Genomic DNA, 20019 nt, shown 5'->3' on the forward strand with positions numbered 1-20019 from the left:
AATCAGAATCATCTTTATTTGCCAAGTATGTCCAAAACACACAAGGAATTTGTCTCCGGTAGTTGGAGCCGCTCTAGTACAACAAACAGTCAATTTACAGAACACTTTGGGGACATAAAAAATCTTGCTCGGCCCCATTTCAAACATCATTTGGATGTCTTGCTTTTTAGTTATTCCTAAAAAAAAATTAAAAACTCAAATTCCCCATCTTTAAAAGCTAAAATACAACCCCAAATACAACAAAATACAATTCCAATGAAGTTGGGAAGTTGTGTTAAACATAAATAAAAACAGAATACAGTGATTTGCAAATAATGTTCAATCTGAATACACTATAAAGACATGATATTTAATGTTCAAATTGATAAATTTGATTGTTTTTAGAAAATAATCATTAACTTAGAATTTTATGGCTGCAACGCGTTCCAAAAAAGCTTGGGACAGGTGGCAACAAAGACTGAGAAAGTTGAGGAATGCTCATCAAACACATTTGGAACATCCCACAGGTGAACAGGCTAATGGGGAACAGGTGAGTGCCATGATTGGGTAGAAAAGGAGCTTCCCTGAATTGCTCAGTCATTCACAAGCAAAGATGGGGCGAGGTTCACCTCTTTGTGAACAAGTGCGCGAGAAAATAGTCGAACAGTTTCAGGGCAATGTTCCTCAACGTACAATGAATTTAGGGATTTCATCATCTACGCTCCATAACCTGGAGGTGGGGCTCGAAGGCGAGCGGCTGGTGGGCCTGCACCCATGGGGCCCAAAAGGGTAACGTGGGTCCCCTTTCCCACGGGCTCTCCACCTGTGGGAGGGGCCATAGGGGTCGGGCGCAGTGCGAGCTGGGAGGTGGCCGAAGGCAGGCACCTTAGCGATCCGATCCCCGGCTACAGAAACTGGCTCTAGGAATGTGGAATGTCACCTCTCTGGCAGGGAAGGAGCCCGAGCTGGTGTGTGGGGTCGAGAAGTAGTCCACTAGATGTAGTCCACACACAGCTTGGGCTCTGGGAGTTTGGTAAGATTATCCCCTTTTACAGGGATAAGCTTCGGGCCATCAAGTATATACATCCAAGATTACCAACAAATAATGTTGGCCACGTAAAATCCAATGGAAAGGTGTTTTCCATCCACAGTCACCGGAATGCAGGGGTCGGCCAAACCCTGCACATAGAGTCTTCCTTCCCCATTGGTGAACAGGGTACTGGCCCGGAGGTGGTGGTGCCAGATTGGCATTGGAAGGTTGATGGAGCATCGCGGGTTGCCGAGTTGGTCTGGTCTGTCCAGGTTGGCGTGCGGCTACACTCTGGCGAAGCAAGCCAAGGCAGTCTTGCGGGCACTTATTGAACTCATGGTTACAAGAGCAACCCGCCCATATTGGACAGGGGCAGTCCCTCGCCCAGTGACCCCTCACCCCGCAGTTGAAACACAACCCATCTGACACCCCCGGTCTCACTTCCCCCCTATCTCTCACTCCACATCCACGCCCCCGCTGGTAGGTCTGGCGTGGTGGTCCCGATTGGTAAAGCTGCGCCTCACAGGGAGTCTGAGGCAGGTGGAGCGGCAGTCGTGGACTTCAGTTGCACCAGTTGCTTCTCTTTCTTCATGGACTGTTAATTTGCCCTCTTCACCTCCAGCACCTGTCAATTATTTTTTTCAGAAACTCTAAAGTTGACTCATCACTGGACTAACTAACGGATCACCACCTGATGCCTTGGTCCAGTCTCGGTGCGTGACAAGTAAGCAAGGCCTGTCTTGTGGGGGAGGAAACATTTCATGCATGGTAACTCCGATCTCACCCAGAATGCGCCCGTCCCGGGGATGATCATCGTGGTATTCAGTGGTGTCAGCGATGTCTTCCAGGGTCCGAAGCTCGTGATATGTAAGCTTCGTTCCCACAATGGGGCTCAAGTCGCCCATTCCCTGTGTAGCATCCGTAAAGCGTTGCATGAAAATTGCACCTCCCCCAGTAGGGGGTGGAAGTTTGTCACTTAAGCACGTGCGGTCAGACACACTAAAAGCAGTGTACATAAGTTGCTGTGGATGAGGAGAACCCTGGAATTTCCTGTTTTTTGCTCCTTTGCCTTGTCTTACCAGAGCACTTCTCCAACTGGACCGTCCCCCCAGGGATCTCATCATCCTCCTTGTCGCCATCTGTCGCCTGTTTCCACTGCTCACAATTCCTCTCGGGACCTTGTATTCCCTCTTCACCATCAGCCGCCTCTTTTTCTGAGCGCCCTGCTTCCTCCAACCAATGTTTCAATTCCCTCACCCGAGACCAGAGCATGTTGACTTTCAGCCTCGCACTTCTTGTGCTCCTGCGCTAGCCTTAAATTGGTCTCATCCAACTCTGAATTGTCATTACCGGAATTAATTCTGTCCAATTCCATTCTCAGAGGGTCATACACTGTGGTTGACCCCTTTGGCAAGCAGCGTGCTCTCCTCTCGTCCCCGGGCGCTTCAGCTGCCCCCTGCTCCAGAGTGTACCACTAACGTGTATGTGCTCACTGTGATGGGTTAAATGCAGAGAACAAATTTCATGTGCGTGCATGCATGTTCATGAGAATAAAAGGTGATTCTTCTTCTTCTTCCTAGGAAGCCACCATGTTGGCTTCCCGTGTTGTCAATCCGGTCGTGTTCCCACGGCTGTCCACACTAGAGAGCACATTAGCGGGGCCGCAAGGTATCCCACCACCCACAGTTTGATGACCTACAATGTCGAACGCTACTGATCCTCTATTTATCTCTGCTTATAAGTGCTTGCACAACGCAACCTTGCTGCAAAGGAAGTGCATAAGGTGGAGGCATCCTGGCATCCTACCAACATCCCCTTCATTTTTATTTATTTATTTTTTAAATCGCCTTTGACCTGTCCTCCTCATCCCCGGGGCATAGTTTCCTTGAAATTCGGCCACATTACCATAATTTGTTCTCCTATTCTAATTTTACCCTCGAGGTCAATCTTAATATTTTCTCCTTTCCAAGTAAACCCCATGGTAACAAATGATACCACAAAAATCAAGATTTTATTGTTAGTTTTTATATTTTATTATTTGAGTTTTTTGTTGTTGTACTTTTCTACTGCATTTCCAAACTCTAGTCGATCCGGTGGGTCCAACCCGCCACGTACCGGAGTATTGTGTCCGGTGTGAGAGGAGACCAGTCTCAACCACAGTACTGCGCGCTGGGATCGAACTTCGGCCGCAGTTGGCTGCCTAACTGCTTCCGAAGGAGAACATTTTCAAGTGAGAAAAAGTATTGGAAAGGAAATTAATTTGTAATATTTGGTGGCATAACCCTTACTTGCAACAACTGTATCAATCCTGCGGCCCATTGACTTCAGACTATTGCATTCTTCACTTGAAATGGTTTTCCAGGCCTTTACTTACAGTCTTTCTGTTTTTGTTTCTTGGGGTTTCTCCCTTCAGTCTCCTCTTCAGGAGGGAAAACGCATGCTCTATTGGGTTACTGTCCGACATGGCCAGTCTAAGACCTACCACTTTATCCCCCTGATGAAGTCCGTTGTGTTAGCAGTGTGTTTTGGGGTCACTGTCCTGTTGCATGATGAAGTTTGGATGCACATTTCTGTAAATTGGTTATGTAGACTTCCGAATTCATTCTACTGCTACCATCATGAGTTACATCAATAAAGATTAGTGAGTTTAGTAAAGATTAGTGAGTCCGTACCAGAAGCAGCTATGCAAGCCCAAGCCATGACATTACCTCCACCACGCGTCACAGATGAGCGTGTGTATTTTGGATCATAAGCAGATACAGTGCACATAAGCCTTTCCATCACTTTGGTCGAGGTTAATCTTGGTCTCATCAGTCCATAAAACTTTGCGACTCAACTCTGTATTTCCTTGCGAAATCCAATCTGGCCTTCCAATACTTTTTGCGGAGGAGTGGTTTGCATCTTGTGGTATGGCCTGTATATTTCTTCTATCAGTCTTCTTCGAACGGCGGATTGGAATACCCGCACCCCTGTCCTGTGGAGGTTGGCAGTGATGTCACTGACTGTTGTCTTTGGGTGTTTCTTCACAGCTCTCACAATGTTTCTGTCATCAACTGCTGTTAATACCCTTGGTCGACCTGTTTGATGTCTGTTGCTCAGTACACCAGTAGTTTATTTCTTTTTAAAGATATTCAAAATTGGTGTATTGGTTATGTCCAATGTTTGTGCAATAGCTCTGATCGATTTTCCCTTCTCTCAGCTTCAAAATGGTTTGCTTTTCTCCCGACAGCTCTCTGGTCTTCATGTTTACTTAACAGCAAATACAGTTTTCACAGGTGAAACCCAAAGCCAAAAATAAGCACCATGTAATGTTAAAGCAATCAATCTAAAAGGCAACACCTAGAAACACCCATCAGTCACATGTTTGAAAAGTGGGTGGGTTCAAACAAAAGGTGCTTTGTCCTGAGTTGTTTAACAGATCTAGATGTAAATACCATGAAAAAGCTGGACTTCTGAACTTTTGTCTCAAATTCATCTTTTGATCTGAAACCCAAATCTCTTCAGTATACAACAAAAACAAAAGGAATTGACCTTGCCTTTCCAATACTTTGCAGGGGAAGTATGAATTTAAGTGACATACCATTCGTAATCCATGGGACTCAATATGATGTCGATCCACCCTCTGCAGCTATAACAGCTTCAACTCTTCTGGGAAGGCTGTCCACAACATTTGGGAGTGTGTTGATGGGAATCTTTGACCATTCTTTCAGAAGCGCATTCGTGAGGCCACACAGTCATGTTGGATGAAAATGCCTGGTCTCAGTCTGCGCTCTAATTCATCCTGAAGATGTTCTATCAGGTTGGTGTCAGGACTCTGTGCAGGCCAGTCAAATTCATCCACACCAAACTCTCTCATCCATGTCTTTATGGACCTTAGCGTAAACCGTATACTGTGTCATTTTCAATCCACTTCACAATTATGTGCTACTTTGTGTCGGTCTATCAAATAAAATCTCAACAAAATACATTCAAGTTTGTGATTTTAAGGTCACAAAATGGGAATAAATTCTAGGGGTTATGAATACTTTGTCGAGGCAATGTTAACTTCTAAGTGCGCTTTACAATTTCATTTTCTTTTGCATGCCAGCCCTTAATTCGTTTGTGGACAATCATATCCGTATTGGACAGTGAGGAGATACCGTTTACAATTTGTTTTTATTTTCACTGATTGTTATGATTGAATGTACAAGATATTAGGTAATGATTTTTCATCTATTGGAGAGATTAGGTCATTTGTATTTCTGTCCCTTTATAAATGTATCGAAATTGGACTGATGGGAAACTGCTCATTCTACTTGGTTACACTTGCACAAAACCCTGCATTGCAAAATATGGCTTGGTTTTGCTGTAGACGCTCCAAGACAGAATTTTATTTCAAACTAGGAATGATTACGCAGAGTGTACAATGATCTGCTAAGAAATAGGGTCACAATGCTGGTGAAAGAACAAACCCTTCTTTGGAATACTTCTTGCGATTACACTCGCTATGAACGACAGTCTCGCTGATTGCCACAAAATTCCCCTGGCCATGACTACGAGAAAATATGAAACATATCTAACTCTTTGTATTTTTAATCTCTTTAGCAAGGCTAGTGTTTTTGTTGTGACTGCTGTACATGCCAGTAAGGCTAGAACAGTTGGTGCAGATAATCACGACTGTGTCCCAATACAATTAAAACCAGGTACAACTGCAGCATAAAAAAAGCAGCCGATTAAATACAGACATTTTTTGACTTAAATTTGAAAGGAAGCAGTACTAATCAGAGTAATAAAAAATACTGCTGCTCACAAATTTAAGAATGAACCATAATTATTGCAATAAACCCAAGACCACCAAACTGCCATACAAAGGTCTTTAATGCAGAGGGTACATCAGGGTACAAGGTTCACGAATACAATATGTTGAAAAAGCTGACCTCCCAAAACAGTTTAGAGAACATTTCTGCATGTTTTTTTCTTGCACCTCTCTTAACTGTACAAGTTTACCTTGTTCCTTGATCAGAAATCAGTACATACAAAATTTCAACCTAGCCAAGACGGTACCAACAAAATTAAACTAGCAAGAGAATATGCACTTAAACTATAACTCACTAGACTTTTACTACAGTAGGTCTTCACAGAAACTCTGGGGAACAAAACATGCTGGGATGTTTGACCTTTGAATTCAGTTACAGTCATTATTTTCGTTCGTAGCCAGACCATATCTCTGATAAAGGAGTAAAATGTGAGCATACAAGTTTGAACTAAACTAAAAACAATTGTTTGGACAAAGAACAAAAATTTCCTGAAAACGTACATCGGTAAAAAATTATAGCTGATAGCAATACTAAAAAGACCAAGCTGATTGGACGTTTTAGTTCAGTTACCTCAGCCATTTTGTTTTAGTAGTAATTCAGTTCCTTATCAGAAATGGGATGATCCCCTGAAAGTCACACTATATGTTGGGAATTGTGACATGTGAATGAAAAAAAAAAATAAACATCTACCGACACTGTGGGCTGGGGTAAGACTTTTGTAATGTCTTTGCTTCGCTAGGACAACAAAGAGAGGGGAATTCAAATGACAGAAATGGTAATATTCACTCAAGAGCAGTTATCAAAACTATTGACTGGACTTTGGTTTTACAGTCACATTCAGTTTTCTCGTCTCCAAGTATTTCTGGAAAAGAATGAACAAGACAATTGATTTAGAGAGTCATCTTGCCTTTATAACATACTGTAATTTCTCATGTATAATGTATAAACGCATACTTTATTTTTATTTACTTGCTCTTATTTTGAAATTCACAACCCTACTTTTATTTAGTAAATGAGAAAACTCACAGTTGTGCTCATGTTTGATTACCCAGTCAGAATTTGTAAGATGGGTACAAAAGAAAACATGAAAGGCCAGGCGAAACACAAAATTATATTTTAATGGAATTCAAATGAAACTCTCAAGCATTTCAGAAAGCATTATCATTAAACAAAAGATAACCCAAAAAAAATGGTTGTTGTTCAGTCATAATTGTTTTTTTTTTCACAAATTCTGCTAGGGTATGTAAACTTATGAGCACGACTGTAAATATATGCAGTCATTGTCATATTGGAATCAAAGTGTAGGCTCTGCCTTTTTCATAACCTCTAGGTGGCGGTGGCATATTAGAATGAAAGTGTACACCTTGCTCATAACCTCAAAGTGGTGGTGGCATATTGGAATGAAAGTGTACAGCTTTTTTTTTCAACCTCTAGATGGCAGCATACATTTATAAAATGTGAAAGGTTTTTTTCCAATTCCCCCTATACCCATGTATCATGCGCACTATTAACTTTTGGCTATATTTTGGGGGGGGGAAAATGTGCATTATACACGAGAAATTATGGTACACAGTACATTACTCAACACAATTGCATTCCCTATGAAAACATTTTTTTTAATCCTCAGTGAACAAAAGAAACAATTTTGATAAGTAGACTTGTGGTTGAATTCTTTACAATTTTTTTTATTCATTTATATTTGATCAACTTTCAATGACACATTTTAGCACCAAATTTTTAGAAAATGTATATTTTTGTCAGTGCACACCAGAGGTGGGTAGTAATACACTACATTCACTCTGTTTTGTCGAAAGAGTTTCAATGCAATGTACCTTTTTACACATACTCAAGTATATTTATTAAGAAGGAACACTATTCTTACTCTGTTACTTTGACCTACATTGCACTCGCTACTTTTGATTGCGTCGTAGTAAGCATAAGCAGTGTCTGACATTAACGGTGGCCTGATCACCCAGGGCCAGTACGCCGCTGTGTTGGACCACCACGTACCTGTTGACGCTCGCCCATTCGAGCCAGTAAAGAATTCAAAGTCAGAAAACTTTCAACCCTTGAAAATGGGTCAGAAGTGCCTTTAAGGACCAAAATATTTTTATCACTTAAACATCCCAAGCAAGACAAGATGTCCGCGAAACGCACTTGACTCTATATCAGGGTTAGCCTCAAGTTGATAGCCGAAGCTAACGGCACCATCTGCAACGAAACACGGAATGGTGGTGAGGAACAAGGGCAACGACACAAAGTGAAGCTTCATAACGAGATTATTATAGCCAATAACGTGTGGATAACAACTGTGCTCACGAGAACTTTATTCAACATTAAAGTGCAAATACCCGCTGCAACATCATGACACTTTACGGCACTGTGTCGTTGTCATAACACTTGTCAGAATACTACTGCAAATAATAAAGTATACTAAAACGTGTTTATTTACCTCTGGTGTAAATAACCAAAAACATCTTCATATAAAAATGGTCAGTGGCGCTAAAACGTTTGTCCGCTGTCTTTATATAAAAAATACATTTTATATTGTGCATTTTTTTTTTTATGTATTTATTTCAAGGATAGCCCTTTGGGAAGTTGTGATGCATTGTCTCATTTTCAAAGGGGTGCTTTCAACACATACATATAATCACCAATATACAAAAGATAAATCAAAATCATAATTGACTAATACATGCTTACACATGCACCACATTCATCCACACACAAAGCTCCAATAAACTTTAGCCTCCCACCAACTAGCCAATATTTATACATAAGATACATAGTGTACACAACAACAACACACAAAATAAGTACAAACAACACACAAAATCAGTACAAAATAAATATTTCAATAATTTTGTAATTTATTTATTCATAATGAGATTATTATATCCAATAACGTACGGGGACGTCCCACCGGGAGGAGACCCGGGGACGACCCAGGACACGCTGGAGAGACTACGTCTTTCCGCTGGCCTGGGAACGCCTCGGGATCCCCCCGGAAGAGCTGGATGAAGTGGCTGGGGAGAGGGAAGTCTGGGCGTCCTTGCTAAAGCTACTGTCCCCGCGACCTGACCTCGGATAATTGGTAGAAAATGGATGGGTGGATTAATTCTTGGTGTAACAGTGGGCGACTGTTTAGCATATCTGCCTCACAGTTCTGGGGATCAGGGTTCAAAACCAGCCTCGTCTGTGTAGAGTTTGCATGTTCTCCCCATGCCTGCGTGGGTTTTCTCTGGCCACACCGGTTTCCTCCCACATCCCAAAAACATGCAAGGTAGGTTAATTCAAGACTCTAAATAGCCCGTAGGTATGAATGTGAGTGCGAATGGTTGTTTGTTTATATGTGCCCTGCGATTGCCTGGCAACCAGTTCAGGGTATACCTGAACTTCCCCCTGCCGCTCGCCCAAAGATAGCCGGGATAGGCTCCAGCACACCCGCTACCCTAGTGACGATAAGTGGTACGGAAAATGGATGGCTGGATTTATTCTTTGAAGCATTATTATTAATTTGTCCATTTGCTATGCCTTGATTTTAGTAATGTTTGTATGGAGTCATAGCCATGAATGCAATTGCACTAATCATTTCCTGAAGGGACTTAAATGATACAGTGTAAAAATGCTGAATACGAAATAATGACTAAAACTTAACCCATTGTATCATGAATATACAGGACCAGTACAGATTCTGACAGGACCACCATAACCTGGTTTCGGATCACCACTCAAAAAGACTTAAAGTCGGACCCTGATAAGGTTTCGGGTTAAGGTTCATGTGCTGCACAGCCAAAAACCGTTGGCGAGCTTGCAATGAATTGTGATATACGAAGTGTTGTTGCTACTCAAAACACTAACTCAACTGTTTATATGTTAGCGCCTCCCACCAGAGATCCTATTGAGAAGACAAGAACAAAATATTTGTTTGGAGAAAGTTTGGAGGAATAAGACTTCCACTCCTGGGTGTCATTTCATGGAGACTGCAATTAAAGATGTCACATTAACTGACGTGTGTCACAAACCAAGCATCTCAGTTGTCTGAATGCTTATGATCATACACTGTTACTCTTTACAACTCCGAACCTGAAGTGGCTTCCCCAGCCTCTCACCACCCACACCACTCACTCACATCGCATATTTGTATTGACTTGTAAATATACACAGTGTTGATATGTTGCTTATGTATTACATGAAATGCAAAAAAATTTTCCCGATGTGGCCAAATGCATTTGACAAAATTACATCTTAATTGTGAGACTATTATTGCATACGCAGTAACCATGAGCCAGTGTAATTCAATAATTCCAGTATTAAATACTGCCCAAAATAAAACAGACTCAACAAAATGTGTGTTTTAAACTAAAATAATCAAAGAACAACAAAAACAAAAGTTTCACCATTTAATTTTAAATCCTGCTCTGTTTACGATGAGGCTGGTAAATGCCCATTTTTGACATCAGTGTGAAGGAGCGAAAAGAATTCCGCAAAGAGTATAACCAAATAATTTGAGCATTTCTTGTGGTTACATTTGCCGTAAGATTTAATATATTTATTTTGGTAAAGTGATAAAAGTGATATTCTTGGACAATATCTGCAGTTGCACAGTCCTATTTTACTGTATATATTTTTTTCTATTTGACGATGCGCTGAATAAAAACACAAAAACAAAAAAAATTAAAGAGGTTCATCACAGTTACTCAGTACTTGAGTAGTTTTTCAGTGGCTGCTTATCATCGGTCACATTTACTTTTACTAGAGTCGTATTTTTCGAAACTAACAGTGCTGGAGTTCAAGTTTTGGCTACTCTACCCACCTCTGGTGCACATGAACAAATCTCCACATTTGTGGGAGTATTTTTTTTTTAGTATAGTGTTCCATAGAACACACACGTGGATTAAATTGTTGGTACCTCTTCTCAATGAAAGACAGACCCACAGTGATCACAGAATTAACTTCTAATAACTAATCTGACAAAAGTAAAAATAAATAAAAGTTGAATAAAAATTACCCAATGAAAATTTGACATTGCTTCTGAATTGTGATCCAGCAGAATTACCAGTATTTTAGAAATCCATCCATTTTCTGAGCCGCTTATCCTCACTAGGGTCGCGGGCGTGCTGGAGCCTATCCCAGCTGTCATCGGGCAGGAGGCGGGGTACACCCTGAACTGGTTGCCAGCCAATCGCAGGGCACATACAAACAGACAACCATTCGCACTCACAGTCACACCTACGGGCAATTTAGAGTCTCCAATTTATGCATGTTTTTGCGATGTGGGAGGAAGGAGTGGCCGGGGAAAACCCACCCAGGCACGGGGAGAACATGCAAACTCCTATTTTAGAAATCAAACTCATGAAACAGGCCTGGACAAAAATTATGGTGGCCTGAACTTAATATTTTAACCTTTTGAGGCAATAACTGCAATCAAATGATTTTTGTAACTTTCAATTACATTTCTGCACATCTGAGCAGGTATTTTGGCCCAATCTGGAGAAAACTGCTCAAGTTGTCTCAGGTTTGAAGGGTGCTTTCTCCAGACGGCATGTTTCAGCTCCTTCCACAGATATTCAATAGAATTTAGATCAGGGCTCCTGATCTCAAGTCCACTTCACGTAATAGTTCAATGTTTTGCTTTTAGCCATTCTTGGATGTTTTTAGCTGTGTGTGTTTTGGGTCATTATCCTTTTGCAAGACCCATGACCTGCGACTGAGACCAAGCTTTCTGACACTTGGCAGCACATTTTTCTCTAGAATACATTGATAGTCTTGAGATTTTATTGTAACCTGCACATATTCAAGAAAGCCTGTGCCAGATGCAGGGAAAGCAGCCCCAGAACATAACAGAGCATCCTCCATGTTTCACAGTAGGAACAGTGTTCTTTAATGGGATGCTTCATTTTTGTCCAGGTCTGTTTCATGAGTTTGTTTTTTTAAAATAAATCTGTGGAACCACATTTAAAAAAACAATGTCTGATTTTCATTGGTTAATTTTCATTACATTTTTATTTATTATTAGGGTAAAATTAGGATCAGATACAAGTTATTTCTGTGACCACTGTGGGTTTTTCTTTAATTTACAGGGGGACCAACAATTTTATCGACATGTATTCATTCTGAAAGAAAACTCAAAAAAGTGCCAAATATGTTGCGCAGTACTCATTTATGTTTAGCATTGTATTTCACAATTTGGAAGCAACCAGGACAGTATCAAACAGGGTTTCAGAAAAAAAAATCATGTATTGTATTGTACAAAATAGAATTATTTGGAAAACAAACAAAAATGGATTTAAAAAAATGCCTGCTCATCAATGAGCAAAACTGTTTCGAGCATTTTACTCTGATCAGTCTGAACCAATACAAAAAAAAACCTGACCCCTAAACTCAAGTTTGGCAAATGCTGATATGAGCACAACTGCCATTGTCCGAAAGGTCTTTAAACCTCTTTGGAGAAAAACAAATCAAATTCATATTCACAAAATAATAGGTGTGCTTTCATACCTGCAGGTTCTCAAAGTGTTTGAGGCTTTTGCAGTGGGTGATCTGAGTGTCTTCGTTTCCACTGAAAAAACGGTTACAAACTTTGCAGAAGAATCCTGTTTTTGGGACCAAGAATTCCATGCCTGATGCACACAGACAGATGAAGAAGGGTGAATATTGGCAGAACAGATTTAAATTGACTACAGATGAGTAAATGCCTGACACTGATGCCAGTTCGTGTGAATGGTAGAAAAGCAGGCATGGTTTTTAAGTTTCACTACTATGCAAGTTTTTAAAACGCGAAGCGCGCACACACATTTCCTTATCCATGTACGCTTTATAATTTTGTCAGATTCTTATACTCCCTAAATCTTTTGGTTTGATATAATTATTGGGGTTGGAATTAAATAATTAATTCATTAATTTATTTTCCGAACCGCTTATCCTCACTGGGGTCGGGGGCGTGCTGGAGCCTATCCCAGCTATCTTCGGACGAGAGGCGGGGTACACCCTGAACTGGTCGCCAGCCAACCGCAGGGCAGGAATTAAATCAACCAACAACTAAATATGCCAAAAATAACTGATGAGCAAAATAAGGTCCTTGGTCACTGTCGAGTTCACAACACTTCACCTTTGCCAATCCAGTTAAAAAATGGCTTTTTGAACCAATGCATTGATGACTCTTCTCTCTCTACACGAACGACTGCACCTCAGCGAACCCGACTGTCAAGCTCCTGAAGTTTGCAGATGACACCACTGTCATCGGCCTCATCAAGGACGGTGACGAGTCTGCATATCGACAGGAAGCGGAGCGGCTGGAGCTGTGGTGCGGCCGACACAACCTGGAGCTGAACACGCTCAAGACGGTAGAGATGATCGTGGACTTCAGGAGGCATCCTTCGCCACAGCTGCCCCTCACGTTGTCCAGCTGCCTTGTGTCAACCGTCGAGACCTTCAAGTTCCTGGGAATTACAATCTCTCAGGACCTGAAGTGGGCGAACAATATCAACTCCGTCCTCAAAAAGGCTCAGCAGAGGATGTACTTCCTGCGGCTTCTGAGAAAGCACGGCCTGCCATCGGAGCTGCTGAGACAGTTCTACACAGCGGTCATCGAATCAGTCCTGTGTTCTTCCATCACAGTCTGGTTTGGTGCTGCTACAAAAAATTACAAACTCCGACTGCAACGGACAATCAAAACTGCTGAAAGGATTGTCGGTACCCCCCTACCCACCATTGAGGACTTGCACGCTGCCAGAACTAAGACAAGGGCGTGCAAAATCCTCTCGGACCGTCTGCACCCCGGTCACCGGCTCTTCCAGCTCCTTCCCTCAGGTAGGCGCTACCGATCAACGCAAACTAGAACTAGTAGACATTCCAACAGCTTCTTCCCTCTTGCGATCAACTTCTTAAACACCTAACCTATAATTCCATTACAACAAGCCGGCAATTTTTTGACTTGAGTTCGTTGTCACATTTCTGTGGGGCCAATTATGTATTACTCGTGCACTCACTGTAGTTGTCTCGCCATGCTGCACTATTTGCATATACTGGCCACTCATGCCAGAGTAGCATCTGCTCCATTTGCACACTGATTGAGGAGTATCTGTAACATTTGCACAACCAACATTGTCCCAGATGATCGCACTACTCGTCACTTTAAACCGCATACACTCCTTGAAGTCTCACCGCCCTTTGCACAATGGTCATTGCACCGGACTATTGCAATATTAGTCGTTCAAACTGCTATAAGTGCTAGAGGACTCTGCATCTTTTTGCACAATTGTTTTTTTGTCAATGTCTTGATGTCCCCAAAGTGTTCTGTAAATTGACTGTTTGTTGTACTAGAGCGGCTCCAACTACCGGAGACAAATTCCTTCTGTGTTTTGGACATACTTGGCAAATAAAGATGATTCTGATTCTGATGACTAGATAACTGAAATCAAACAACTCATGTTTGTCATGTGCATCAGCTCATCGTTGTAGAGTTGCATCAATGTTCATTCTAAGAGGCGTCTTACCAACTGGTATGCTGGGGTCAAAATGGAGGGTATTTTCTGTGGCCATAGGAGTTTCTTTAGTTACTGGCTTATCCACACCCTTCTCTTCATTGATTGTTGGGATGTCAGACAACCTGTCTCTTGCTAAGTGAATAGAGAGAAGAAAAAAAAGTTTTGATCAAAACTGATTCATCTTCAACCAACTGCATCCAATCTGGCAAAATAGTTTGTTCGTTTTTACGCACTGAACCACAATATGACCAATTGCAACATGAGACGCAGTATTGAATAACATGCATTTACAATGGTAATAATACACAATTTTTTAATGACACGGATCATACGACATCGTTCCCCTAATTGAATTGCTGTTTCTCAGGCTCATTCCTAATTCTACCCTGAGCTTTCGTTTTATCCCTAGCCCTCAGGTTCTCGAGAATGAAGGGGTGTCCCAATTCTCCATTTAGGGGTAGGGGCTACAAGTGAGGAAATTAAATGAAGATCTCCCTTGAAGTCAAGGGGTATGAGACTACGTCCCCGCTGAATGACAAAGCGCTATGCACCAGGCATGCAATAACAAATCGATAAAATCAATAATAAAAAATGTTGGCAACAAAATTCCTAATTGATTCGTTGTGTCGCATGATAAGTACGTCACCCACCCACTGCGACGCATGATTATTACGTCAGTCACCCATGTAATGTGCACTTGCCAATTTTTTTGGTCCTTCTCTCTTAGAAAACCACACAACTACATAGATATCCACACAAAGAGAGGAATTGTATTCAAGTAGCAACGTGACAAGGGGCTGCTGTATTTGTGGAATTTTCTAAAAAAGGAAGGAGCACTTCGAATACCTCTAAAATCCTCTTTTACAAGTAAATTTACTTAAAAAAGAATTGATTACTAAAGTAATAGACTATACACTGATCTGATCGGCTTGATTGGTATCGGCCGATAATTAGCATTTTATAATGATCGGCTTTAATGTCATAATTCCCTGATCCGATCAATTACGTCATTGATCGGCTCTGCTAAAGACATTTACGCTGCGTCGCCATCGAGTACAGTATATTTGAATCTAAAAGCTTATTTATTTTTAGCCTTGTCGCGTCTTTTGACGTAGTACTGTAAATATCTAACAACCAATAAAGTTATTTAAAAAGCAAAACAAACAAAAAACGTCAGCGGTGTGGGACAGACAACACGTAATGCGTGGATCAGACTACAAGACAAATTTGGTCTTTCACGATTGCACATGTCAGACTAATGCAATAAAATATTTTATTCCGATACCACCACATCCCGTCATTTACGATCACTGGGCTTTATCTTGTCAACTTAAACGTGACCGGATACAACCAACAACTTGATAAACTGCATTCTTCCAAGCTGCCCTGTTGTGCACGACGGACGGCCACGAGGATGCCTAATCTATCTCACTCGGCCCTTAAACTAATTAACAGCTCCCCGATAAATCTGGGTTCCATCTAACAAAGACCCTTTGATATGCAGAACTGAGATAGCGACCAAACGTTTGGGAGATCCTCTCTCGACTGCTGGAACCTGGACGACATCCGCTGGCAGTTGAGAGTTACTGCAAACCTGTGGACTCATTCAAAGTTTCTTTAACCGTCTATTTTGATATTTTACGAACTCTGCAGAAATATTCAAAATTTATGCCCTGATGTCTGTGTCAGCTTTACAGGTCAAGATGGGAGATTTTGAGAACTGTTCATCTTGATTTGAAGCCAAACAGTACGAAATGATGTACTGAACAATAAGCAGTTGATTTGCCAAGACAAAAGTTAAGACCATCATTCTATATGCTTGATCTATAAGTAAGAGTACAAAGTTGGGAGTATTTTAGATTAATATATGATTATTACACCTATCTTTATGGATCTAACTTAAGGTGAAACTCAAGCTGATGGGTGTGGTCTCCTGCAGTTTCAGTTTCCCTTAGACACGCCCCCTGAATATTTAAACGTTGACTCCCGCATCTTCTCTCTCTCATGTCTTGCTTCTTGGCTCTCCCTGGCTAACCTCCCTGGCTCCTGCGGGGCGGCCTCGGCCAACCTCTTCCCCCCGCCCCCTTTTCTTTGTTCGAGCACGCAGCTCGCCTAACGCGAACCTGGGATGGACACTTGGCTTCCCAGCCTACGTGGACCACCGCTAGGCAATCAGAGCAGCTGCTACTAAAAGTAACAGGTACGCTTCCAGCCAAGTGTGAACGCACGAAAAGGCAGGAAGAGATACGGTCATATTCACCCACAGCCGCCTGAACAACAACTTCCCTTTTCCTTTTTCCACCTGCTTTTGTTTATTTTTGTGCATCCTTTTTCTTCAACTCAACCTGCTTCCGTTTCTCCCGAGACAACTGAGAAAGAACAACCTATACACTGTCGTGAGTACAGCACTGCAATCGTTGCCAGAATGTACAAGATTAGTGCCTTCTAATTTTGGGGAAAATACTATCTTCACACAAATCCCAACGTTGCTCTCTCTCACTATGACTCAACTTATTCCACGCGCACATTTTTATTCCAACCACACACAATGTCCTCCTCCCTTTTTGTATGCCTAGTTTCTTTCTATTACCATTATTTGTGTTTCCTTTTTGCAGTTAGATCCTGTATTGTTTCCCTGTATTTTTCCCTTTAGATAAAATGTTCTATGAAATTCCACTTCTTGTGTTTTGAGTTTAATAGTGAAACCGCTGTCATCGAGAAATCGTTTTTTTTTTTTTTTTTTTTATATAAATGTAGCAGCGTTCTAGATAACAGAGATTGTAACAGAGATTGATCGAGGTTTTTCGTCTCTTTTCCTAAATTTTACACTTATAAAGAGACGTGGTGCTCCTTTACGAGAAAAAAAAAGTTTGATTATAACTTAAATGTAAAATTAAGCTAAACGCAGGCGTTGCTTCCGGTGTTTTGTTTTCTCTTCAATGAATTACGTTTTACCCAAAACCAATATATATGCTACACTTGTCACGTTGCTAATTCAAGACAAAACTGAAGAGAAAAAGCCACACATTCGCCATTTATTGTGAACCCTCCTCTGAGTCGGCCTCAAGTGAAAACAGCCCACTTAAAGAGAACCAACGAGAGAGAATAGCGTCACGACAGCTACTCCCTTTCATGTGTACAGATTGGTTAAAAAAATGGGTGGGGTGGGGTCAGAGTGCACTGATTTGACTTTTGAACTCAGCTAGCTGAGCTTGAAAATTTCAATTGGACAGAACTAGGTTTTAAAGGGGAGTAACAGAAAAAAAGGAGTGCACAGATTAAAAAAACAGGACACGAGCTGTATACATAAAAAAATAAAATAAAGCATTTCATGCATACTACAATGTCACAAAGGATAAGAGTTGTGTATGGGACAGTAGTGCTACACCCCGTGAGAGAAGAACAGAACAATGTAGACGAGGACAAGACAGGAAAAAGACATAAGGGGAAGATAACAGGACAAGGGCTGTGAAACTTGAGTGTCATTGGAGTGGCTATGTCAAGTCTAAACATAATGTAGTGATGTAGCTCGTCAACCCTAAGTAGTGCATCTATGCAGACAACAATTACTCTCCTCAGGAGCACACTATACAATGACAACATTGAGCAACAAAAATCTAAGAAATTTTACCTGGCTCATCAGAAGGAAGGCTTGTCTGTGTGTCCTCTGTTGTTTGGATTTTTTCCATTGCCTGTGCGTTTTCCAACATTACGGTCTGTCCGTCATTTAAAGGGCTGTTAACCAGCGTTGTTGCTTTAGATTGCTTTTCTTCTGCATTGTTATTTCCTGAAGTCATTCCCACCTCAATCGTGGTATCATCTGATGTGGAGTCATCAATGACCGCTGTGCTTATAGAGATAGGTGTTGGAAGAGCCTCAACTTTGATCACAGATTCCACGGGAACAGAAGGTATAGTTTCTATAAAGTGAAAGAGACAACAACAAAAAACATGAAGGGTAAATAAAAATCCTCAAGGGTACATTTTCTGTAAATAAATATCCTACCCTTCTCAAATTCTTCTGGTTGACAAGTGGGCACTAATTTTTGGTTGACAGGAGAAAATTCTTGCTGAGTTTCTGTGGGTGGGGCTGCAATTTTGCAGCCAAGCATGCCATTCACATCTGATGATAAATTATCGGAGGTCCCAACTGAAGTTGTAGGCTGATCTCCATAATCTGTTACGGGATCCTCAGATTTCATGGGCTGATGCTGAAAATCTGTTACGGGATCCTCAGATTTCATGGGCTGATGCTGAAAATCTGTTACGGGATCATCAGATTTCATGGGCTGATGCTGAAAATCTGTTACGGGATCATCAGACTTCATTGGCTGAATATTCACTCCGTTGGTTACTTCCAAAGGTATGACCTTGAAGTGGAAAAAAGTAAATGTATAATTTAAACAAATGTTTAAATAAATGTTGCCTGTGAAAAGCATATGAGGAGTGTTTTACCTCATGAGTGTCCTGTGGGACACTCGTCAGTGAGTGCGCTTGCTCTGTGGTTTTCGCTGGAGCAGCAGGAGAAGGGGAATGGAGCAGGTCATTCAAGTCAGTCACATCCCCAACTTCATCCACAGTGACAAAGTCACTCATGCTCAATGGGAAGGAATCAAAATCTTCTCTCTCCTAATTGTACAAAAGGATGCATTCATTAACAATGGTAGCAATAACTCTCAGCTCAACATGTACGTTTTGAGAAATGCAGCTCACCATTTTGGGCAGTTTAGCATCTGATTTGTTTGAGATTCTTTGTTCAACCATGTAGGGGTTGCTTTTATACGTCTCAAACCTGCAAGATGATCTGACTCCTGAGGACACATCACGTTCCTTCTTCTTCTCCATTTCCCTCCTCTCTCTTTTGGTTCTTTCCTCCTGCTCCCTATCCCACTTGGCCCTTTGTATTTTCTCCCGGGCCCTCTCCCTAACATTTCGCTCTCTCTCTTTTGCTTCCTTCTCCTTTCTTGCCTCTTTTTCATTTCTCTCCCGCTCTTGAGTCTTTAAACCAGCCTCTGCATGGTTCTTTACTGTCCCTTTTGTTTCATCAACTACTTTTGGTCTATCCGTCTCTTTCGTTTGATTTGACACCTTTTCCCCTTCTGTTTCCAGGTGAACTCGATCTCTATTTGCAGAACCTCCCATTTTATTTGGATGGGGGTCAGTTGTTGCTCCAGCATGCACCTCTGGAGTATCCTTGAGAAACAGGGATTATATGATCAGAAACTCAGGAAAATTAATAAACTTGACTATTCATAACAGTAACAAAACGCCTACTGACTACTAGAAACATCATGTTCTTTTACCTTGGAAAACTCTGAAAGGGTCACTGCTGTCGAAGTATCTTGACCAACATGGGTTTCTAACTCAGCTGCATTTACAGTTACAGTCTGCATAATAGTCTCATCAGCTGATGCATCCTTCTTGTCAGCCTTCATGACTGCTTCAATAGTGAACAAATTCTCTTTGTCAGTCTGCGTGTGTGGTTCAAGTGCAGATATGGACAGCACATCCCTCGGCTCGTGAGTGGTACAGCTTCCATTTTCTCCCACCACCTCTTCTGCATTTACCACTTTTTGAAGGCCCATTAATATCTCTGGCCCTTTTTCCATTTCCACAGAAACATTTTCTTCATGTGCTCTCTCATCTTGGTCGGCTGGACCTGTATTGCATTCTTCATCATTTGCGAGAATATCCTAAAACATCCGATAAAATACAGACATGTAAAA

At 41.5% G+C, this 20019-nt stretch overlaps 1 protein-coding gene across 3 annotated transcripts in view; it reads right to left on the bottom strand.

Annotated features, from left to right (window-relative positions):
* Nucleotides 1-5848: 5848 nt before the first annotated feature.
* The window catches only part of LOC133404354 (zinc finger protein 638-like), an 83203-nt gene continuing 69032 nt past the window's right edge, over nucleotides 5849-20019 (bottom strand). For all 3 annotated transcript variants that reach the window (XM_061680162.1, XM_061680160.1, XM_061680161.1), the window contains 8 exons: nucleotides 19597-19986; nucleotides 19007-19486; nucleotides 18749-18922; nucleotides 18300-18663; nucleotides 17926-18213; nucleotides 14304-14426; nucleotides 12307-12428; nucleotides 5849-6667 (listed from right to left, as the gene is read on the bottom strand). In XM_061680162.1, the coding sequence (XP_061536146.1) occupies nucleotides 6611-6667; nucleotides 12307-12428; nucleotides 14304-14426; nucleotides 17926-18213; nucleotides 18300-18663; nucleotides 18749-18922; nucleotides 19007-19486; nucleotides 19597-19986 (1998 nt within the window). In that variant the 3' untranslated portion in view covers nucleotides 5849-6610. The remainder of the gene's footprint in view (nucleotides 6668-12306; nucleotides 12429-14303; nucleotides 14427-17925; nucleotides 18214-18299; nucleotides 18664-18748; nucleotides 18923-19006; nucleotides 19487-19596; nucleotides 19987-20019) is intronic.

This window comes from Phycodurus eques, chromosome 6 (assembly GCF_024500275.1).
Source record: "Phycodurus eques isolate BA_2022a chromosome 6, UOR_Pequ_1.1, whole genome shotgun sequence".
In the NCBI taxonomy this organism is placed as follows: Eukaryota; Metazoa; Chordata; class Actinopteri; order Syngnathiformes; family Syngnathidae; genus Phycodurus; species Phycodurus eques.